The sequence below is a fragment of the Panthera onca genome, chromosome E1, assembly GCF_046562875.1.
Source record: "Panthera onca isolate mPanOnc1 chromosome E1, mPanOnc1 haplotype 2, whole genome shotgun sequence".
Classification (NCBI taxonomy): domain Eukaryota; kingdom Metazoa; phylum Chordata; class Mammalia; order Carnivora; family Felidae; genus Panthera; species Panthera onca.
This window is the reverse complement of record NC_138352.1, coordinates 32,980,418-33,004,765: the sequence shown is the minus strand read 5'-3', so window position 1 is coordinate 33,004,765 and position 24,348 is coordinate 32,980,418. Positions and strand designations below refer to the sequence as shown.

Below are 24,348 nucleotides of genomic sequence, written 5' to 3'. Positions count from 1 at the left end.
AGGGAATATTTTTGGTTAATACAGTGTTGGAATGGGGCTATGCTACTGGCCTTTAGTGGCTAAGGATCAGGTATTCAGACATCTTGCAATTTTTTTTTTTTACAAGAAATCTCATAAAAAGCTCAGTTGTTTAGGGGAGGGTCATTATGAAGGGGAAGCTTAATTGGAAGAAAGATACTGTCTTGATCTTATAAAATAACATACTCTGCACGATGTCTACTTAATGTAGTACAGCTACTTCAAAAACAATCAAACCAGTTGTAAATATACCAGGGTTTTGGAGATTCCCTTTAACAGAGGTAGAAAGAAACGCAAAATTGACAGGCACATGAATTTGAAAGACCTCACTGGATGTCATTAACAAAGGCTATTTTAAAACTACTTAATACTTCCATCCTAGTGAGAAACATTATGAAAATTCATTTGGGGGTTACTGGATTTTCTCACTTTATTTTGATGCTGTCCTGAGAGATGCACCCCATAAATCCCCTGTGGCCTACTGTGCTCCTCCTTTAACAACCCCCCCCCCCTTTTCCACTGCCTATTACAGGGTAGGGCTTCCAAGGTATGTGAGTAGGTTTTAAGTATTAGAGACTGAATTTATGCATCAGGTGAAATTTCAAGTGAGAAAATGTTTTCTGTAATACTCTGTCATCAGCTATACCCCATCCCACTGCATCACAGGAAAAAAATTGTGAGAATATCACATCCTCCTTATTTTCATATCCAAATTTCTCATATATGTAAATATCCATATTTTATCTTAAAACCATATAATCTGTCTCTCCAGACTGCCTCCTTCCATTTCCCTCTTTCGCTTATCATAAATAAGTCTAGCCTGTCATTACTTAACGCCCTTTTTTTAAATGTAGGGTCCACCTGTATCTCTGCTCTTTTGTCTTCCTACACTTTTTGTACTGGACAGCTTTCTTAAACCCAAGCTTATATTCATTACTAGTATCTTATCTGCAAAGAGGGAGAAGGGAAATAATTGAGTTGGGAGCTTCAGAGTAGGGAAGCAGGGGGAATGCAATTGAGTTGACAATGCATAAAGGACAAGCAGTGGAAACTGGATACCATGAATTTGGACTGGAAACCGTCATCCTTGTTTCATGACCTGCCACAATTATGCCCACTTCTCAGAAGCAGAGGAAACGAAAATGAGGGGACTAGGGCTGATAACAGGCATGCTAAACTTGGTCATGTCATTTCTCTGCTCACAATCCTTCCAAGGCTTCTCATTCCTTAACATGACCTTCAGGAGCCTCCATCATCTGGTACCACCTATTTCTCTAGCCTCTTCTTTACCATTCTCCCCTTGGCTTTCAAAGTCCCATCCCCCGGGCCAATTTCTTCCATCCTCGAGGCTTCTGCACACACCATTCCTTTCATGTGTCACCTGCGATTCCTCTCACCACCCACCCTTTGCTTCAGCTTAAAATTCATTTCCTCAGAGATGCCTTTCCTGACCCCCAAATCCAATCAGAATACTCTTTCAAAATAGTCTTTCAACGTATGCTTTGTCTTTCATTATGTTTATTTGTATGAATACTCTTTTCAGACATGGAAATAGCTCTGTGGAGGCAGGCACTTGATCTATTTTGTTGACTGCTAAATTCCCAGCACCTAGCCTAGTGCCTATCACCAGCAAGAACAGCAGGAACATGCATTCATTCATTCAATACATATATTGAGTTTATTGAATGAGTGAGTGAATGTTTGGAAGAGTTAGCTATGGGATCTTGGACAAGTTATTTAATTTTTTTTAATGCTTATTTATTTTTGAGAGACAGAGAGAAAGACAGAGCCTGAGCGGGAGAGGGCAGAGAGAGACAGAGGGAGACAGAGAATTCGAAGCAGGCTCCAGGCTCTGAGCTGTTAGCACAGAGCCCAATGCGGGGCTTGAACTCAAGGACCGTGAGATCATGACCTGAGCTGAAGTGGGATGCTTAAGTGACTGAGCCACCTAGGTACCCCACAAGTTATTGATTTTAACTACGTCTCCATTTTCTCATCTGCTAAATGGGGCAATGATACTAACTTCCAACCTCAGAATGCCATGTGGGTTAAAAGAGATAATGCATGCCTAGCATGGTGCCTGGCATATGGTAAGGGCTAGGAAATGTTAGCTCTTATCATGATTAAAAAGCTCTATGAGCAACCAGAACTCTTGTATATCACTGGTAGGAATGCAAAAATTATACAGCTATGTTGGAAACACGGTTTACTAGTTTCTTACAAAGCTTAACACAGACTTTCCATACAACCCGGCAATCCCACTTCTAAGCATTTACCCCAGTAAAATGAAAACTTTTGTTCACACAAAACCTGCACATGACTGTTCACAGCAGCTTTATTCACCATTGCCAACAACTGGAAACAACTCAAATGTCCTTCGACCAAAGAATGGAAAAACAAATTGTGGTATAGCCGCACAGCAGAATAGCACTCAGCAAGGAGAAATGAACTACCGATACATGCAACAGCATGGATGAAATGCAACAGCTTCACGCTGGGTGAAAGAAGCCAGACTCCGAAGGTGACATGTGGTATGTTTACATTTATATGACATTCTGAAAAAGCCACACCGTAGGGACCGAGATCAGGTCAGTGGTTGCCAGGCAATGGGGTGGAGCATGAGGGAATTTGGAGAAATAATAGAACTGTCTTAGGTCTTGATTGGGATGGTAGTTACATGACTATACGCCTTTAACAAAACTCATGGCGTTATAAACTGAAAGGTGAATTCTACTGGATGTAAATTATGCCTTAATACGAAAGATGGCAAAAAATTCCAATCAGGTGGATCAATTTTTTCCTTTCAAAAAAAGTATTATAAAAGTACTACAGGCTATTGGTAGACATTCTGGAAAAATATAGAGTGTACTTTCCATCACCTGCAGAACAGTAATATTTCTTTGATGTCATTTTTATATGTGCAAAATACACATACATGGGGGCTATACTGTACATTTTTGCTCTCTCAAATGCACGTTTTACTTCCTGAAACATATTAAGCACGTTTTTCCATGACATTAAGTAACTTTCAAAACCATAGTTTTATGAGTCAGTACTATTCTATCGTATAGCCGATTTATATTTTTAAGACTTCTCTTATTGTTAGAAATTGCTTTCACGTTTACTACAATTTTGATAAAATTAAAAAAAAAAAGTTCATAGGGCCCAAGGACTCTTCCATTTTGTAAATGCACAATGTTTAACTGGTAAAACAACTCCTCTGGTTGGCTACAATTGTCTCATTGTTTTAAGCGTCTGGAGGAAAAGCAGTTCCACAGGAAGATCTGGCCTCTCTTCCCATCGTGGTGCATGAGGACTAGACACCCTAATATTACCTGTATTACTAGCTTAAATTTGCATAGCGCTTTTTATATTTAACGCTCACCACATCCTTGCAGGGGAAGGGGCAGTGCAGTAATTTGCCCAAGAACCCACAGCTTATCAGTCGTGGAATGGGACTTAGACTCCAGATATTCGGAGCCTCGGAAAGTAAACATTTCCCCAGCGGCGGAGCGCTAATTTGGCTCTTCCCCCTTCCTCCACTAGGGAGAGGCTGCAGACACCCCCAGAAAACTCTGCCTAGAGGCTTGGCACACGGGGAACTTAACTCTGTCAAGTGGACGCTGTCCCTCCGACAAATTGTCCTTGGCAACATCGCCACTTACCAGCTGGGGTCATTTCTCCCCCGGTGGCAGGGGGACACCTACTGCCACTGACCAAGGGGGCCCTGGGAGCGGTAGGATCGCCGGCTTCGCGGCCTGCGAGGGTTGCTGTCGGTCGGTCGCGACGCTGTCGGGGCTCACCCTCACTGGGGGGTCCTGCCGGGGGTGGGGAGGCGGCCAGGACCTCCCCAACACCGGGGCCTCCATCGGGGGGGGCGCCCTCGGCGAGGTGAAGCGTGCCCCCACACCATCTTAAGGAGAGCTGAGGACAGGCAGGGGTTGCGGGACCACTGGACTGCCCGGGGAGACTCCGGGGACGTGACAGGAATGCCTCCTCCGCGGTCGCAGAGGTCAGTCCTCCACTATCCCAGAGTGCCCCGGATCCCGGAAGTGCCCTGCTTTCCGGAAGTGCCCGGCAGGCTGAAGGAAAGGAGGTTTGCCTGAGCGCTGCAAAGAGAGGGCTGTGGTTCTGGAGCGCGGGGGCGGGGGGCGGCTGGAGGTGCTACTCGGGGTTGAGGTGAGCGTCGGGAGGGAGCTGGGCGGAGGGATGATGGAGGAAGAGGAACTGGAGTTCGTGGAGGAGCTGGAAGCCGTGCTGCAGCTCACGCCTGATGTGCAGCTTGCCATCGAGCAGGTGAGCGTTCCGTGCCCTGACCGGGCGGGAGAGCGGAGGGTGGGGAAGTCTGGGGGTGGGACCCGATGTGGGATGGGGAGGAAGCAGTGTTTAGACGGAGAGGTGGGAGCTAGGCGCCGAAGGGAAAGGACAGGTTTGGGGGGAGGTGGTGATGGGAAGGGGTTGCTGAATCCAGGGGAGGGAGAGGACCCTTTCTAGGCCTTGATTGTCTTTAGAGGATGAGGCGTCCTGGTGAGTTTGGGCAAAGGAACCGCGCCTCCTGAAAGCATGAACCTGGAAGAAGGGAGTTCGTGGATACCAGCGTCAGATGTGGGGGATTATTTACCAGGCTGGTGTGCCGCTGCTCCCGCTTCTCCGTCTAGCCTCTTGTGAGGGACTAGGAATTGAGAAGGGGAACAACTTTAACACCTGCAGCGGGTCACAGAGCAGAGGGGACAAGGTTGAAAAAGGACCCTTTACCGTACTTAAATGGTTGAGAATTTCTGCTGTTGATTAATTTGGATTAGGTTGAAGAATATTCCCAGGAGGCCTTCCTTCCCTTCCGGAACTCTTTGGTTGACTAAATTCTCCTTTCAAGTTTACTGGGTTTTTAAGAGTAATTGTATTGGAAATTGTGACTTAGACTTCTGTGCAGGATTTTGCTTCTGATAAAGGGAGAGGATCTCCGTTAAAGGAATTGGTGTAGGGGATGAGATTTAAGAAAAGGAGGGTTGTGCCATATTTAATGACCACTGGGAAGTTTTTTGAAATAAACCATTACTACTACCATTGCTAATAGTTAATATTTTTTTGAGCATTAATACTGATTATAGGTCTGCCACTTATTTGTATTGTCCCATTTATAGATTTTTGGACGTGTGTTTTTCTACCAGTGGTTGGATTACCCCATACAAAGGACACTTGGCACATCCTAAGGATGCCAGACCACTGGGCAAAGGTTTTGTTGTTCAGGCCACAGCTCCCCACCAGCCTCCACCTGACAGAAAAAGACGTACATTTCATTTTCTCTTTGGACCTAATGGGCCCTAATAGAAGAAACAAACAACGCAGTCAGTTACGGTTTGGCAAGGATTTTAGAAGAGTGTATTTTTGCTGTTTCTTAAGAAGACTGAGTTCTAGCATAGGTTTATCTAATGAGCAGACATCAGAAAAGAATTGGCTTCCCAGAATGACTGTCTTGAGCTGGTGAAATCCGGTACCCAGGGCATCACTCCACTGCTTTCATAATCTACCTTGTTACATGTTATTCAAGTTGTAGCTTTTGAAGGGAGTTATTTTTCAGAGGCAGTGTTCTTTCTTCTGCTAAAGAGATGGACAGTTCCTGAATGCAAGCTCCATTTCCTGACACTGTCTGAAGCATAAAAATTGCTTCAGTGCAAAGTGAATTCCAGTACTAAGCCATCACAGACATATGCATAAGTCTTTTACCAAGCCTTCCTTAATACAGTCATGTCATCAGCTGGTTTAATCTGATAGTGTACAAAGCCCATTTATTTTCCCTTGTCTGTGGAATTTTGTTGATATCTGTGGAACTTGCCACTGTTGCGCATTCTGTTAGTTGCACCAAGATGTTAAAATTACAGATGTTAGTGAAAATCAAAGATTTACTTTAACAGGTATTTTCCCAAGCAGTCGTTGGGTGTTAAGCCTTTAAAATGAAAAAAGGTATGTTTCTTGCTTTCAAAGAATTTACCATCCAGTAGGAAGGAAAGAAAGAATACATTAAACAAGACAGAAAGATGACAGTTATTTTTTAATCCCCTGTCTTTATACAGGTGTTTCCAAGCCAGGATCCTCTAGATCGAGCAGATTTCAATGCCGTGGAGTATATCAATACCCTGTTCCCAACAGAGCAAGTGAGTGTAGGGTTTCCTTCATTTCAGTGGCCTCTGGCTCATCCCCAGTGTTGTGATTGCTGTGTTATACTGCATGATCTAAGGAGACTTGATAAACAAATGAGAGTTAAATTCAAATCATTGTAACCGATTGGGGTTTGGTGGGGGGTTAGCTTATACCAAATACTGTTGTGTGAGAGTGGAATTCTTCGTATTGTGAGCATATTATTAGAAATTGTAATGGGGCGCCTGGGTGGTTCAGTCACTTAAGTGTCTGACTCTTGATCTCAACTCAGGTCTTGATCTCAGGGTCATGAGTTCAAGCCCTGTATTGGGCTCTGTGCTGGGCATGAAGCCTACTTAAAAAGAAAAAAAAGAAGAAGAAGAAGAAGAAAGAAATGCTATCTTTAGTCTGTAAGAGTCCCCTACATTTTCTGTGGTAAATTGGGAGGTAGAAAGGATTTTTAAAACTAATTGGGAAGAGTGGGAGTGAGGTGGGGAGGATAACCCTGGGGTCATAAAGCTACTCTCACTCCTATTTTGAGATGCGAATTTTCAGACTTTGTTTTTTATTTTGTTGTGTTGGGTGGCTTGCCTATACAGATGGGTTTTTCTTACACAGTTGTTTTTTGGGTGTTTAGGTGAGAAGTAGAGAATTAGAAGCATCAGAGTCGGGAGAAAGTCAGCTAGAGTTCTTTTTGGTAATTCATTTATGAATTCAGCAAACGTTCCGTGGGCACCTGACAGGTACCGGTCACCAAGCTAGGCGCTGGGGGCACAAAGAAGAATAACACCCAGTCCGTGCCCTTGAAGTGTACATGATCAAGGGCGGGGGGCTGGGGGAGAGACACTGATGAATGCTGTGGGGGAGGTATTGAATGGTTTAGTGAGGAACAAAGGAACGTTCTTCCTAAGAAAATCAAAACCTCAGAGAGGAGGCAGGCCTTCTGCCAAATCTTAAAGGAGTCATTCCTTCATTTAGTCACACACATTTATGAAATGTCTACTAAATGCCAGGCACTGTTTAGAAACTGGAGGGAAATGGTGTGGCAGGCAAGTTCCTAGTCTTGTGGAGTCTAGCGTGAGGAAGAAGACAATAAACAAACCATCAAATAAATATACAAGAAATTATCAAGTGTTGTGGATAGTATGGTAAACAGCAGGTGCAGCGGGGGTGGGGGGCTCCTTCAGATAAGTGGCCGGGGAAGGTCTGTGTGAGGTACTTCCCTTTAAACTAAGACTTGATACCTATGAAGGAGCCAGGCCTGTGGCCGTCTGGCGGAACACTACCCTAGGCAGAGTCAACTGATGGGCAAGTCTAGGATGACAGGGAGAGAAGTTCATTCTAAGCACAGGACAAAGGCTCAGAGATGAGAAACACAGAGTGTGCACAGGGAACAGAGCCTCCTGGGAGATAAGGCTGACGGGGTTGGCAGAGCAAGGGTCCTGAAGGGACCGTGTTCTCTAGGCTTGCAGGCTCCCCATGCCTCTCAGTGAAATATTTTCCACACAGCTCATTGTCACAGGGCCCAGTTTTAGGTTTGTACACACCCTCAAAATATTAGGTACATACTCTAGTAGCAGTCTTAAATAAATTAGGTTTTAGTAGTGTTTGTTACATAAATAATAAAAACAGAGGTTTTTGTCATGTACTGTCAATAAATATACTATATCCAGCCCCCCCAAGATAGAGATTTTAATGTTTTCTTTTCACACTCTAATGGGCAATATTGCAAACCCCTTTGGGATGTCCACGCCCTGCGCTGGAGACAGTGACTCTAGGCAGTGGCTGTTCACTTACGGACTTTAGATAGCCTGGGGGGCTCAGTCATTTAAGCATCGACTCTTGATTTCAGCTCAGGTCATGGTCTCATGGTTTGTGAGATTGAGCCCCGTGTCGGGCTCTGTGCTGACAATGTGGAGCCTGCTTGGGATTCTCATTCTCTCTCTCTCTCTCTCTCTCTCTCTCTCTCTCTCTTTCTCTTTCTTTCTGTCTCTCTCTCTGCCCCTCCCCTGCACATACCTTCTCTTTCTCAAAAAAAAAAAAAAAAAAAAAAGGACTCTTGACAGGGTAATGACTGGATCAGATTCACATTTAAAATATCCCATCTGGCAGCAGAGCAGAGGGTGAGCCAGGGGAGGCAGAACTGGAGGCAGGAAGACCAGTTGGCAGATCACCTACAGGGGACGATAAGAGCCCGAGTGAAGACTGGGATTCAGAGAGCAAGTCCACAGAGCCATCTAGGAGTCCGAAGTCACAGACTGGTTGAAAGGATGTGGAATCTAAAATTCCTTCCTTTACCCACCAAAACACACTTCCTCTGCCCAGTTTTCTAAGAAATCTGGGCCTAGCGGGTGAACAAGACAGATGGGGTCCTTACCAACCCAGAGCTTCTGGTCTACCTTAACAGGTAATAAATACACCATTAACAGATTATAAGCGAATTATTATGGCTCTACAGTAGCCTGTTGGTATAATTATGATTTGCTGCTTGCTCTCTAAAGACCCCTAAGTTCTGCTACAACTGTGATAATAGTTAACGTTTATTGAACACACAGACACCGTTCTAAACGTTTAATAGTGGTGTTATGAGAATAAGGAGCCACAGAGGGAGAAAGAGTGCTCAGCCTTGCCATGAAGGAAGCGCACCAAGTACTGTGGGAGCAGAGCACACGCCGCCTTACTTAGTCTCAGGGACCCAAAAAGACTTCCCTGAAGAAATGGCATTTCAGCTGCACGTTATACGCCAAATGAAGGATTTTTTTTTTTAATTAAAAAAATTTTTTTTCCATGTTTTATTTATTTCTGAAAGGGAGAGACAGCAGGAGCAGGAGCCTGAGACAGGCTGTCAGCCCAGAGCCCAACATGGGGCTTGAATCCATGAACCACGAGACCATGACCTGAGCCAAATTTGGACGCTTAACCGACTGAGCCACCCAGGCGCACCCAAATGAAGGATTTTGAACTTTGCTCTCTAGCCTGGCAGAAGGAGTGGGTCAACACCAGATACCTTTAAGCTAATTTGGGGATAAGGAGGAAGAGCAGGCTTTAGTGGTAAATAGAGTAGGAGTGGGGTGTAAGGGCAAGCTAAGTTTTGAACATTTGGGGGCCATTCCGGTGGAAGTGTGGATTTGGATATTTGAGTCTGGAGCTCATAATTCTCATAATTGTTAATATTTTTGGCATATATCCTTCCAAACTTTTTCTTTTATTTTTTTAATTAAAAATTTTTTTTTAATTTTTATTTTTTGAGAGACAGAACATGGGCACAAGTGGGGGAGGGGGCAGAGGGAGAGAGGGAGGGGGGAGAGAGAGAGGGAGGAAGGGAGAGAGAGAGAGAGAGAGAGGGAGAGAGAATCTTAACCAGGCTCCACACTCCGTGCAGAGTCCAATGGGGTGCTCAATCCTGTGACCCTGGGATCATGACCTGATCTGAAATCAAGAGTCGGGTGCTCAGCCGACTGAGCCATCCAGACTCCCCCTTCTAAGCTTTTTCTAATGAACATATTTGGGGCGCCTGGGTGGCTCAGTCAGTTAAGCATCTGACTTCGGCTCAGGTCATGATCTCATGGTCCGTGAGTTCGAGTCCTGTGTCGGGCTCTGTGCTGACACCTGGGAGCCTGGAGCCTGCTTCAGATTGTGTCTCCCTCTCTCTCTGCTCCTCCCCCACTTGCCTTCTGTCTCTCTAAAAATAAATAAACATTAAAAAAAATTTCTAATGGACATATTCATTTTTTTAAATAAAGTTGGAGAAAATGGTGTGATTCTGTGTGATTGTCTTTTTTGAGATTTCACAGATAGCCTTTAGAGCTCATTGTTTAGTGTGAAAGAGGAATTCTAGGAATTAGTTGGAGGTAGAAATTTGGGAACAACTTGTATAAAGACAGCAGTTTTAGCTGTGAAAATACCATTTGCCCCACTGTATCAAGAATGCTGACTCATCAAAGCAAAAATAACTGTTAGATTTGGAAATTACATAGGAAACCACCAGGTTCTCACTTCTTCCTGATATGTTTTTATATGTATTTGATTTTAAACTACTGAAGGTAGCAACTAGACATTTGTCATTCCACAGATGTAGTTATATGTCTTGTCTAATCGTACCTCCATGTACACGATAACGTGTAGTGAAGTTTCTTAGCAATGTAAAAAAATTTATGACACAAGGTTGCTTTTATTTCCCCGACCCCAGATTTACACTTAGCAGTTCATTTTCCAGCCCAGATTCCCATGGTCTGTAATGACAACGTAATAGAAAATAGTGGCATGAATCATGTCTTTCGCCTGTTGCTAAATCTTGGGCAAAACCCATCTCTACACCTCATGGACCTGCAGCAAATACTTCTGAGTCGAGTTTAGAATATTTAGGGGCGCCTGGGTGGCTCAGTCAGTTAAGCGTCCATTTTCAGCTCAGGTCCTGATCTCACGGTTGGTGAGTTCAAGCCCCATGTCAGGCTCTGTGCTGACCTCTTAGAGCCTGGAGCCTGCTTTGAATTCTGTGTCTCCCTCTCTCTCTGTCCCTCCTCCATTCGTGCTCTGTCTCTCTCTCTCTCTCTCTCTCTCTCTCTCTCTCTCTCTCTCTCAAATAAACATGAAAAAAAACTTTAAAAAATTTGAAGTAGATGTCAGTGTATCAAGAATGAGTTTAGGGTCACTCTAAGGAGGAGGATGTATATGCAGTGTCTGTTGAGTAGGAGCGGCTTGCGTGTCAGTGGTTGCCTGGAGATATGTGCCTGGAGGCAGGACATCCCCAGGTAGTTCTAACTCACTAGGTCCATGTGGCAGGAGCTCAGCTTGCTGTATTTATAGGGCTCTTAGGGGTAGTTCTGAAGAGTAGCCAGGTTTGGTAACAAAGATCTGGAAAACTTTTCTAGTCTCCTAGTAGAAAACTGAAGATAATCATTTGCCATGTTTTCATTAAAGGTTTGATTAGGGGAAACTAGGTAAAATCTATAAAAATAAATATAAAACTGATACAATTAATAACTTTGACAGAAGAGTCACGTGGAGCTGTTTCTAAAGATTTTTTTCTAAAGAATTTTGAATGACCCCCCCCCCCCCCCAATGCTCTGGATCTGTGTTGTTTAGTGAAAACAGTAAGATGCCAAATTGTTTCTCATGCCAGTTTAATTTTCTTAAGCCACATATTTGCTTAGAAAGAACAGTAGAAAAATATACCAAAACGCTAATGGTGATTATTTTCTGATGGAGGTGCAGTGGGAAGTTCTGTATTTTCTGTAATTAGCAAGAATTGCTATTAGAATCAGGAAATACTTTTCCATCATTAAAACATTTTTAAGTCATAAAACTGTACAACCACCTTATAACTAAACTAGATGGGTGATTCTCAAAGAGCAGATGTATCACCTCCACCCAGGGTCACCAATCTGGATTCCTTTGGGGCATTTCCCCAACACCAGGGGAGTCCCTCCACCCCGTGAGGATTACTAACCTAGCAAGGAGTGTGCCACATCCCTTGGATATGTGGGATGCCTAAAAGTTAGGTTGAGGATCTAACTTTAGAGGTAGCATGGTTAGGGGTGCCTGGGTGTCTCAACTGGTTAAGTGGCCGACTCTTGATTTCGGCTCAGGTCATGATCTCATGGTTTGTGGGTTCGAGCCCTGCATCAGGCTCTGTGCTGATAGGGCAGTGTTTGCCTAGGGTTGTCTCTCTTCCTCTCTCTCTCTCTCTCTCTCTCTCTCTCTCTCTCTCATTCTCTCACTTTCTCAAAAATAAATAAACATTAAAAAAAGAAAAAAAAAAAAGCATGGTAGAGTAAGAAAGAGCAGAAACCCAAGAGTCAAGATTGACCCCAACCAAGTCCAGCCGTGCTGAATGTTATATACACAGCCTTGGACAAAACATCCATCCTTTCAGAGCCTAATCTCCCGCCCCCCCCACCCCCCCACCCCCCCCACTGAATAGAAAATAGCATGCCTAGTGTGGTTGAGAAGATTAAGGGAAATCATTTCTGTAGAACATCTAGAAGAGTATTGTGTAATGAATCCACATTAAACGTTAGCACCCTTTCCCTGCTGGGAAACCAGCAGAAAATCTGGAAGATGAAGGGAACGTGGTCACCAATCGGTCTAGGTAGCATGTGGTCAAACATCATTTTATATTTTTAAACATTAAAAATTTTTTTTCAATGTAACTTATTGTCAAATTGGGTAACACAGTGTGTAAAGTGTGCTCTTGGTTCTTGGGGTAGATTGCCGTGGTTCATTGCTTACATACAACACCCAGTGCTCATCCCAACAAGTGCCCTTCTCAGTGCCCATCACCCATTTTCCCTTCTTCCCCCCACTACCCCCATCAACCCTCAGTTTGTTCTCTGTTTTTAAGAGTCTCTTGTGGTTTGCCTCCCCCCTCTCTGTAACAATCCCCTCCCCCATGGACTTCTGTTAAGTTTCTCAAGATACGAGTGAAAACATGATATCTGTCTTTTCACTGAGCATAGTACCCTCCAGTTCCATCCACGTTGCTGCAGATGGCCAGATTTCATTCTTTCTCATTGCCAAGTATTATTCCATTGTATATATAAACCACATCTTTATCCATTCATCAGTTGATGGACATTTAGGCTCTTTCCATAATTTGGCTGTTGTTGAAAGTGCTGCTATAAACATTGGGATACATGTGCCCCTATGAATCAGCACTCTTGTATCCCTTGGATAAATTCCTAGTAGTGCTATTGCTGCGTCGTAGGGTAGTTCTTTTTTTAATTTTTTGAGGAACCTCCATACTGTTTTCCAGAGCGGCTGCACCAGTTTGCATTCCCACCAGCAGTGTAAGAGGGTTCCCGTTTCTCCACATTTTCGCCAGCATCTGTAGTTTTCTGAGTTGTTAATTCTAGCCGCTCTGACCGGTGTGAGGTGGTATCTCAGTGTGGTTTTGATTTTTTTTCCCTGATGATGAGTGATGTTGAGCATCTTTTCAAGCATGATAATTTTAGAACATTTCTTTCCGGTCTTTTAATAGTTGCATTTTAGTGTTTTCCTCTTACTAGCATGTTATCGTAAACGATCTTTGTTGTTTTGGAGCCTTCCTGCCCAGCATCTCCAGTAGTGTAAAAGTCCACCGCATCAATTTGGCTTGATTTATTTTAACTTTTCTACTGTGGCCATTTAGGCCATTCCCATGTTATTGCTCTTTTAAATGCAGTTGAACATCCGAAGGCATAAATATTTTGAATTACTCTTCCTAGAAAAATTGTGATGGCTTAAGCAAGACCTTCATGTTTAAGGAGTTAAATTTAAGCATTGGTTAGTGTATGTAGCACCCCAAATCAATATTTACTGTTGTGGAATAACCTCCAAGTCATATTGTTAAGTGAAAAAAGTACGATGCGGGACAATGTGCATTGTATAAAGAAAGGGACGTAAGTTATGGACATGCTTTAAATTTAAATACATAGACTGTTTCTAGGACAGTACAGAAGAAGCCAGCTCGGAGCCATTGCCTCTCAGGAGGAGAACTGGGGCGGACGGGCAGGGCAGGGAGAGAAGAAGCCTAGCTTTTCACTAATTTATCCTCTTGTACTGTTTGGCTTTTTGGTTACATACATGTTTTACCAATTTCTTTTTTGTTTGTTTTTGTTTTACCGATTTCAAATAAACTATAATTTTTAAAATTTGGTATAGTTATCCATTGGTACAATGAATTTATGGCTACCTTTCACCCAGATTCTTCAGATGTTAACTTTTTTTTTAATTAAATTTTTAAAAATGTTGTATTATTTATTTTTGAGAGAGAGAGAGACAGACAGAGTATGAGCAGGGGAGGAGAAGAGAGAGAGACACACAGAATCCAAAGCACGCCCCAGGCTCTGAGCTGTCAGCACAGAGCCCAACACAGGGCTCGAACCCACAAGCTGTGAGATCATGACCTGAGCCGAAGTCAGATGCTCAACCGACTGAGCCACCCAGGCACCCTAGATGTTAACATTTTTTAAATAGTTTTTTTACAATACTCCCCCCCCCCCCCCCAATTTTTTTTTTTTTTTTTTTTTTAAGGAAGAGGTTATGCCCAGTTTACACATGAAGAAGTATACACTCAGGCTAAACAGATTGCCCTCTGTACACAGAGCATGTTCGTAGTGGCAGCACTGTGCCCAATGTAGGTCCTCCAACAAACTCAGCTTCTGTGATTACACTGGTGGTTTATACCCAGTCCGGTTTTGGGGTAACTTGACAGCTTCCTTAATTAAAATAGTTACTAAAATAACTTCTGTTTTCTGACATTCATTTTCACCTTAGTCTGGATTTCTGAAAATTCTCAGTAACCAGTGGCTTTGTCAGAACAGTAAACAAAGATGTAAATGGCCTGGTCTGACATCTCACTTGTGAGCTGGTTCTTTTACCAGGCCTGCTCTTGGCAGGCTCCTGGCCTTCTCCTGCCACCAGAGGTTGCTGGTAATAATTAATAAGCACAGTTCCTGCATCACCCTTGCTTCCTTCTGAGGTAAAATAGCTGTTGAGGGGAAAGGAAAGAGGACTTAAAAAGTTGTTTTTTGAAAACTTGAGTTAAAATGGTGTTATAAAATTGTGCAATCTCTATTCCACTAGGGGGCACCATTTCCTTGCATTTTCTGCTGGCTAAGGTTGGAAATAGTCCACTTGTGTGTCATTGTCCTAAAACTCGAAATAACTGTATTATAATTACAATAGCAACGGGTAGCCAATATAGAGCAGTTAGAAAATACTTACAGGTAAAAAGAAGAAAAAATTAGAATCCCCTCTCAGATTGAAATTACTGCTACTGATTTCATAGATTACAGCTACCAGTATAGATTCCAAAGCTACCAGTGTTTTTCCTTCCAGATGTTTTTTTCTAATGGATCTACAAACTTCGAAAAAATAGATTTATTTATTTATCAGCGTATAACATGATGTAGAGGAGTACTCAAGTCTTAAGTGTACAATTTGATGAATTTTCACAAAATGAATACAGCCAGGTAACCGCCATTTAGAGAATAAGACATTCGTGCAGCGTCTTTAGATGGACCCCTCTTGCCTTCTCACAGTAACTACCTTCTCCAAAGATAGCCGCCATCCTGGCTCCTGACATGAAAGAATAGCCTCACTCATTTTTGGACTATATAAAAGGAGTCATACGACATACGTCCTTGTGTCTGGCTTTTTTGGTGCAACATTATGTTAGTAAGATTTATTCCTCTTGTTGTGGGTTGTAATCTTTCATTTTAGTTGGTGTATTTTGTTATATGAACTTGTCACAATCCTATATGCCAGGGGTCAGCAAACGTTCTGTAAAAGGCTGGATAGGAAATATTTTAGGCATTGTGGACCATTCTGTCTCTGTTGCAACTATTCACCTCTGCGTTTGTGGCTCAGAAGCAGCTGTGGATAATATGTAAATGAATGGGCATGACTGTGTTCCAATAAAACTTTATTTACTAAAAATAGATACCAGGCTGGAATTTGTAGTAGTTGCCAACAACTGCTATACTTTTTTTTTTTTAACTTTATTTATTTATTTTGCAAGAGAGTGCAAGTGGGGGAGAGGCAGAGAGAGAGGGAGAGAGAGAATCACAAGCAGGGGACACGAGACTCGATCCCACAAATGGCAAGATCATGACCTGAGCCGAAATCAAGAGTTGGATGCTCCATCCCAGTGAACCACCCACTCTTTTTTTTTTTTTAAAGTTAAAATTGTATCACACTATGATTAATTTTTTTGAGCTGTCATAAATAGCCTCGATAGCTCATTATTTCCCTGTAAAGGAGAAATTCTAGAAAGTGAAGTAATAGCTGGCACTTTTCCTTCTTTTTGTAGTCTCTGGCAAACATTGATGAAGTCGTGAACAAAATTAGACTGAAAATAAGGTAAGTGACACCATATGATTATTAATAGTTGATGAAAAGTATGCTGTTGATTTTAATCATATTCTAGATCACACTTATCTGTTAGAACCCTGAAATCTCAAGTTTGCTGTTTATGACAACTTTAAAAAAAAATAATTCCTTAACTGGATTTCCATATGAACCTTGTGGCAAAGAATCGGATTTTTTTGGTCAGTCTTCAAATTATTTCTAAAAAGGGAAGGAAGATTTAACAGGCTATTCAAAATGGTTGGTTACAAAAGGGGGTAAAAGCATTTTTTCTCTATTTTTATTGGTTTTATTTCCTTAGCAGATTGACCTTTTTTTGTACCTCCAAGTCTTAGATATGAGGATGGGTTTATATATGAATCCTTGGGCCATATACCAGCTATCAATATGGTCAGATGTGCTCATTGGCGTTTGTGGTGACCGAAGGTTAAATATTGGGATTAATCTGGGATGTGCTTGCCAGAGTTAGACGTCAGGAGTCCTTCCTGTCCAGTAGCCTGGTTCTGGTTTATCCATGTCTGGATTTCCAGCTGTGACACATGGCACATGACACGTGGTTGATGTCAGTACTTCAAATATCGTTTTTTGCATTTGTTTTGTTTGACTTTTTTTTTTAAACGTTTATTTATTTTTGAGACAGAGAGAGACAGAGCATGAACGGGGGAGGGCCAGAGAGAGAGGGAGACACAGAATCCGAAACAGGCTCCAGGCTCCGAGCTGTCAGCACAGAGCCCGACGCGGGGCTCGAACTCACGGACCGTGAGATCATGACCTGAGTTGAAGTCAGATGCTTAACCGACTGAGCCACCCAGGCGCCCCGTTTTGTTTGACTTTTGATGAAGAGAAGCCTCACTTTGAATCCAGGAGATGATTTCCTTTTTCCCTTACGACCTTTGGGCCTTTCAGTGAAGACCTTTGCCATGAGTGTGTTGTTCAGTCGGGTGCCTTAGGACGTGCAAAGACGCCTCTTGCTTCGGCTTTAGTGGGCTTGGGCTCTAACAGTTCTAGCAGAGACTACTGAGTTGGCCAGGATTTGCACAGGAAAAATGGTCCAGAAATCACTGCACAACAACATACCTTTGAAACATTCTCTGAACTGAAAGTGGAATTAAACGGGTATGAATGTCTCTGGTTGAGGTGCCACCAAATGGCCCGTGTTGGAACTGGAGTCCACAGATCCACCTCCTACACAGATCGCAGTCAGGGCCCAGAGGATGAAGCACCAATCCCATATAGCACCCCAGCTCCTTAGCCCTTTAAGGTTTCTAAGGATGTGCCTGGGGATTCTGTGGGGGGCAGTTTGAATTCTCTGACTTGTTCCCATAGAGTTTCGGCAACATCGCCATTCCTGGTTTTCTCCATTGAAAAATACTAAGTTATGTTGGTGCTTTCGGACAGCTCTGAATAATAAGCAAGAATAGGCTTCTTAAAAGGCAGAGACTACTCATCAGCCTATGCTGGGCTCGGCTTCTTACACTGCCATTGCTGCCTTAGCTGGGGGTCCGAGGCCTCAGTCTTCCATCATTCAAATTTGTGTGGTTCTCTGGATAAGGAGGTGCCCCCTGTGGGAGTTGATGGATAAGTTACCAGCTGTTTTTCTTTTGGTCACCCTAGAGTAGAGATTGTTTTAATGATTTGTATCCCTGAACTTTTTCACTAGGAGACTGGATGACAATATTCGAACTGTTGTAAGAGGTCAGACGAACGTGGGGCAGGATGGCAGGCAAGTAAGTAACTTATTCCCCCATATTAATCATATCCTCCTGATTTCTTCACCACCCAATGACCAAGTGACCAGAATGCTTGTGGAGAGCACTTTCTTTCTGATCTGTCCCCCATGCGGCAGGAAGTGTGCATGACTTGTGTCACTACTGTCAGAGGTGGGCTGCCTAAACCAGCAGTGAGCTCTCAGTCCGCGTCCCTTGAACCAGGAGCATATGGGAGCACAGCTCACCCGGGCCAGTGCCATGTAGGCTTACGTGAGAAAACTGAAGTCTCCTGGTCTCTCTCCACAGTGTCAGACATGGATTCATGTCATAGTTGTATAGTTCTTTTTGGATCTAGCTAAGGAGGGCTGTTGGAAGGGAATGAAGGGGGAAAGGGGTGTGTGGGGAGGAGGCAAGCTTCCACGACTGAGGGGCCAGCTGTTAGCTATTAACCATTTTCCTTTTCATTTGGATTCTCTTCTGTTTAGGCATCTTATTTCAGAAATTGCTGTCATAACAGAGATGCTGAGCATGCCTTTTCTGGTCTTATGTGCAGTTTCTGCTGTTCCCTTTTCTTTTTTTTCTTTTTTCTTTTTTTTTAAATTTTTTTTAATGTTTATTTATTTTTAAGAGAGAGAGTGAGACAGAGTGTGAGCAGGGGAGGGCCAGAGAGAGAGGGAGACACAGAATCCGAAGCAGGCTCCAGGCTCTGAGCTGTCAGCCCAGAGCCCGATGCAGGGCTCGAACTCATGGACTGCGAGATCGTGACCTGAGCCAAAGTCGGACGCTTAACCGACTGAGCCACCCAGGCGCCCCTGCTGTTCCCTTTTCAATACTAACTCCTTAGGTCAGTGTGTGCCTCTGTGATAGTTTCAGTTCTGTTATTTGTCCTCTTTGACATTTTTTAGTGCAGCTATTTTCTTAAAATATACATTATGCTACCCGAATTTTGGGCGGATGGGAGGTGTCATCCTACGTATAAATGTCCTGCTCTCTCTTATTCCTGCTTCCTCTGCTAGTAGCTTATAGGTATTATGTGTCTCTTTTACGTTTTTAGTTTTATCCATGTCTCGATTTCCCCTACGTTTTATGACTAACTTTGCTTCCTAGTAACCATCTTCCGTTGGCCCATTTGTAAGTATCTCCTTCCTTCCTTGTTGTCATCAGCAGCAGTATTTGTATATAGACCTGTTTCCTAAGACTGATCCGATTTCCTAGTCCCTGCATCGTTCTTAGCCCTTATTGCTTTGTTTTTGTCTATTTAGGTTTCTCCTATGAAGCATGGCTTCTTTGGCAGGTGAGGCCTGTGTACATGGGGCCCTTAGAGGTAATAGAGAGTAACAGTGTAGCCTGAGAATACTCCAGCCTCTTTCTGCCCTTTATCTTTCCTTCTATATGTCTGGCCTTGTCATCTATCTCTTCAGAAACCTCAGTGGCCTCTGTCTACCAGATTGAATCCAAGTTCCTCTATTTGGCATTCAAGGCCTCAATCTGCCTTTCCAGTTTTGTGTCCTGCCGAGATCCTTAGAAGGCTTAGTGCTCCGCAGGCACCGTGCTTTCTGAACCCGTGCGTTTTACTTTGTTTTGTCTGAAATGCTCCCTCTCCTCTTTTTCTTCCAGTAACTTCATTTCAAAATCTACCTAAGACCCAGCTCAAACACTGCTTCCTCCATGAAATTTTCTGTTTAGCTCATCTGGATATACAGGAATTAGAATTTTAGACCTAGAAGGGACTTGGAACTCATCTGGTCCACACTTCTCATGAGCAGATTCATCTCGATACCCCTTAGCTACACGTATATCCTTTCTGCCCACAGACTCCCAGGCCTGTGCGTGTACTCTCCTTTGACTTACTAGCGAACAAATCTTGCCCCCTCGACTAGTTTATAAGCTCCTTGAGGCAAGAACTAAATCCTCCCCATCCTTGTATTTCTCTCAACACATAGTTCACGTGCAGTAACATTTTATTCAACGGTATTGAACATTTGGTCTATGTGAGACTATTTATTTATTGTAAATAAACAAAAGCCCTTTACCATGAAACATTTTGATCAGCGTGTGTCCCTATAAAGTTGTTTACAGCTTGATTTGTGTGTGCCCAGTCTCGAATGACTACTCTTTGAAATAATGACACACCTTTCTAGTGTGATTTCAACCTGCACTTCGAACGGCTCACTGAAATACTTAACGAGAGCGTCAGGTGTTTAAAATTCCAAGAACGTGAACCTAACGTGAAGGACGCATCGAGACTTTTTGTTGGGTCATGCCATGTAGAGGTGTATCTTGCAGTTAGTTATTTATGATCTGACCTGCGGTCACAAACTAGCAGTAGTGACAGGTCGGGCCCCAAATTAGACCGCCCGCGGGAATGTCGGCCTTCGCCACCTTCACGTGTTCATAGGTGACAGGTTGATGCAGCAGGGCCAGGTCCGGTTTCAGAGAGCAAGACCACATTTTCAAGAATGTTTAGATAGCATTTCAATCTGTGGTGGAATTTTGTGTTCGTCTCCTTAGAATCCAGACAGAGAGGAAGCCCAGAAGAAATAATTGCTTTTCCTGTCATCCCCTCCATCTATCTTTTCCAACAGTTTGTAATGCAAGCTCGAATAGAGACTTTTTTTTTCCAGGGAGCTTTTGAGTCCCATTCTTGTCAGCCCCTATGGGTAAAGCCTTGCTATCCAGCCCTGGCTGGCTGGTGGTTTGCTGAAGAGAGACTCCATTTGCCTGGCACAGACTTGGGAGAATTATGGATGTTCCAAAATACTGAGTTTTATAGGTCGAGAGGCCCAAGATTCCCCTCTTCCCTGGAACAGAGTAAAAGTTTGCTTTCAGAACTTGTTTCCTAAGCTTCTGAGGAACACTTGGGAGGAGAGCAATATTACGGGCAGAAGGAAATTTTCATTTTATAACTTTCACCTTGATTGTGTCCAACCAGAACCAGGGTGCTTTTTAATCTGTAAATGAGAGGGAATGTTTATTTCCCATTCGTGGTGTCTTGAAAGATTTGTTTTTAGCAAACATTTTTGAAAAGCAGTGTTTCTAACTATAAAATTATTTTTGGGGAGGCAGTGATTTAGAAATTGAAGACACAGGAAGGCACTTCCTGTAGTTTTTTGAGAATTCGGAACCAGCTGCCCGGTTAGCATTCTGCTACACATTTTGGAGAACTTTGGATCGTTGACCACCTCCTACGTGGCAGACGAACTGGTTTAGTCTGTGACCTCTTCTAACCAGACTGTGATGCTCATACAGAGTTAATACAGCACAGAATTCTCCCCATTTTCTTCTGCTGAAATCATCAGGCCAAAGCTTTAATTAAATGCCCACATGTTTCAAACTTTGTGGATAAGATGAGTCAATTCCACTAATACAGGATCTGATATGCTACGAGCGTTACACAGCTTCCCAAGAATTAAAACAGACAGCGTGGCTGAGGGGGGGAAAGAGGTGAATAGAGGAGTGGGTTAGAAAAAGAGAAAGCTGGCATGTGACATTTCGAGAGTGGCCAAACTTTGACCAGTTCCCAGTAAGTTCACTGAGAAGCACCGGGAGGGTTAGCCACTGGGCTTCTGTCTTCTTGAGTGGAGCTTGGCTACAGTGTTACTGTTGCATCAGAGCAAGACTAAGGTTCGGGAGGGGAAGAAATTGTTATTGCCATCTCCAGCTCAGCTCACCAACATTCGGTTTTTAAGAAGCTTCAAGTATCTGCAGTACAACCTTCCTCCCAGTTCAGGAATCCTTTCTATGGCGTCTCTGACATTTCAGTGTCCTTCTGCCTCTGCTTGGACACTCACGATGATGGACAACTCGCTCCTTTGTTGTTCCACAGGAGAGGTTCGGTCTTTTCCAGTATCCAACAGCTTTAATTGTAAGAAACTTCTTTCCTTCTTAGACTGAACTGAAATAGTAAAATAGACCTCATTGTAACTTCTCATTGCTGAGTTCTGCCAGCTGGACCGGTGTGTAATCCCTTTTCCTTATTATAGTTTCTGAAATTTTAAATGGATATTATGTTCCTTTCTTACTGTTCCTTTTTCTAGGCTAACCATTCTTAGTTTCTTCAGCTTTACGATCTGATCCTTTTACGATCTGATCCTTTATCATCCTGGTTACCTTACAGTTTGTCAGCATCATTTTTTTTTTTTTTTTTTTTTTTTTTTTTTTTTTTTGAGAGAGAGAGAGAGAATGAGAGAGAATGAATCCTGTCAGCATGGAGCCCCACATGAGACTCGAACTCACAAGCTGTGAGATCACGACCTGAGCTGAAGTCAGACGCTTAACCAACTGAGCCACCCAGGCACCCCTGTCAGCATCATTCTTAAAACATGGTTCCTGGCCAAGAGGACACATACTGTGTGGGCACACAGTGGGACAGTTTACCTCCTTGGTCTAAACTGGGGTTGTTAACAGGGGAACTGGGGGCTCAGGGACTGTCAACTTCCTGAAATTAACTATTCATTTTTGTATGGATAGACTTACTTCTGAAGAACAGATTCGTTGATTTTTCAAAATTCTCTTAAGGAGTCTGTGACTCTTCAAAAGTTAAGGACCACTGGTTTAGACCCTGTTCTCCCATTCATTCATTACCTTGGATTTTGGGGTGAAATTTTGGGCCATGTCATGTTGTTGGCTTCTACGGAGTTGGCGGTTGTCTGAAATCCCCAGGTCAGGAGTTTCAGACAGATGCTCACAGCGCTAGAAAAGTAACCTAAATGGCTTCAGCAGGCCACTGTGCGTCCATGTGTATCCACCGGGCGAGTAAATGCCCTATCTAAAGGGGACAGCCACATCTCCGTTCTAACCAATTGTTGTCATGTCTGAATGCACACCTGGAGATGCCAGACCTATCAGGTTTTCAAGAGAAGCCGGAAATCCGGATTTTTGTGCGACTCTCCACATTTTTCAGTGTTGGCTTAGTGTTTTTCACAAATACTGCAAAGGCCAAACAAAACACATCTGTGCCAACAGTTCGCAACATCTGCCCCAGGGCTTTTTTCATATGAACTACTTTTCAACTTTCCTCTGTTTGTTTAAGAAATTCTTTTGAAATCAAGTGCTGAACTTTATGTTGTCCCCCCCATTTCATCTTGCTAGTTTTGCTTGATTACCCCAGCCAGTTGAGACCTTTTGGAATCTTGATGACTTCCCCTTTTTATCATTAGCACATTTGCCAGACAAATTCTATGTCTTGGCTCACGTTGTAGACGAAAAGGTTGAACAGGATAGGTTCATAGCCACGTGGCACGCTATTAGACACTTTCTCTTCTCTTCCTTATCCTCATTTTGGTACAAAGTGCCAGGCCCAGAAAACAAAGAATTTCTTCCTGTCCTTGGTATCTGTCCAGGGCCATGTTTCTTAAATTTTCCATGTCTCCATTTTCCTCAGATAATGGGGGGCTAATCATACTTGCCTTCTCTCTTTTCATGGAGACATCGTATAGATTTATTAACTAAATCAGTAAAGCATGTTGCCTTCCAAGGAGGAACTGTTCTTTGCTTTTCATCCTCAAAATTAGGCTATCGTCTAATTCAGGCGTTAGAACAAAAATAGCTGTGCTCCCCAAGACCCTGAACTAGGTAGATGGCGGGAGTTCATAGCATAACATTGATCTTCATTTTGTGGGATTATGAATTTGTATTTGTCAGCTCTCTAGGGAGATGGTTTGAATTTGTCCCCTCAGTCACTTCAAATTTATCCTCTCTTATCCTCTCTGAGAGGAAAATGAAGCCCATTGATGGAAAAAAATAAATGGCATTAGTATTAAAGGGGCTATAAATAGTTTGAAAAGAAAGGGGAGGGGGGCACTGTCACTTGCTTCCTCCTGCTGAAGCATACTAAATCTAAAGCAATTGAGCTTTTTTTTCTTTTTTAAAATTTTTAATGTTTATTTATTTTTGGAGAGAGACAGAGCATGAGCAGGGGAGGGACAGGGAGAGAGGGAGACCCAGAATCAGAAGCAGGCTCCAGGCTCTGAGCTGTCAGCACAGAGTCGGACGCGAGGCTTGAAACCACAAACCCTAGATCATGACCTAAGCCGAAGTTGGACACTCAACTGACTGAGCCACCCAGGTGCCCGAGCAATTGAGCTTTTAAAGCATATGCTCAAATTTGTCCATTAGTGACCGAGAATGGTTAGGCATTTTTTGTTTGTTTTTTTTTTTTAGTTTTTTTTGGAATGACATTTTCAAAATGTCTACAGACAACACTAAACTTCAGAAATTGCTGAGACCTGAGAAGGACCTGGGAGTGCCGGAAGCCCTGTGACCACCCACTGGGGCAGTGGAGTCAGGTTGTGAGGGTTCTCGGGGCTTTGCGCCTCTCCGGCAGCCTTCCGTTGGCGAGTGGTGCCTCTGGTTTTGATCGAGGCTCTCCACCGTTCTCCAGGCAGCATTTCTTACATCTGGTGCATAGGTTGGCTTGCCTTTATTTGACAAGTCGAATCTGAATAAGTGTTCAGTTTTGCCTACTTGTCAAGCACTGCTGACTGTAGTTGAGGCAAGGACTTGTAGTGACGGTTCAGTCTGATCACCATGCCTCAACCCTTTTATGGCACGTGAGCCTTACCAGCACTTCTCGGCAGAGTGATTTGTTTGCTGCATATTGGAACCCTGGCCACTTGCCTTCTATGATCTCTGATTT

General features: G+C 43.3%; 1 protein-coding gene across 2 annotated transcripts in view; it reads left to right on the top strand.

Moving 5' to 3' along the window:
• Window positions 1-3,883: 3,883 nt before the first annotated feature.
• The window catches only part of VPS53 (VPS53 subunit of GARP complex), a 134,680-nt gene continuing 114,215 nt past the window's right edge, over window positions 3,884-24,348 (top strand). Inside the window, exons 1-4 of one of the 2 annotated variants that reach the window (XM_060646884.3) lie at window positions 3,884-4,314; window positions 6,090-6,170; window positions 15,947-15,996; window positions 17,663-17,729. In XM_060646884.3, the coding sequence (XP_060502867.1) occupies window positions 4,228-4,314; window positions 6,090-6,170; window positions 15,947-15,996; window positions 17,663-17,729 (285 nt within the window). In that variant the 5' untranslated portion in view covers window positions 3,884-4,227. The remainder of the gene's footprint in view (window positions 4,315-6,089; window positions 6,171-15,946; window positions 15,997-17,662; window positions 17,730-24,348) is intronic. The other variant, XM_060646883.3, reaches the window with a different exon arrangement.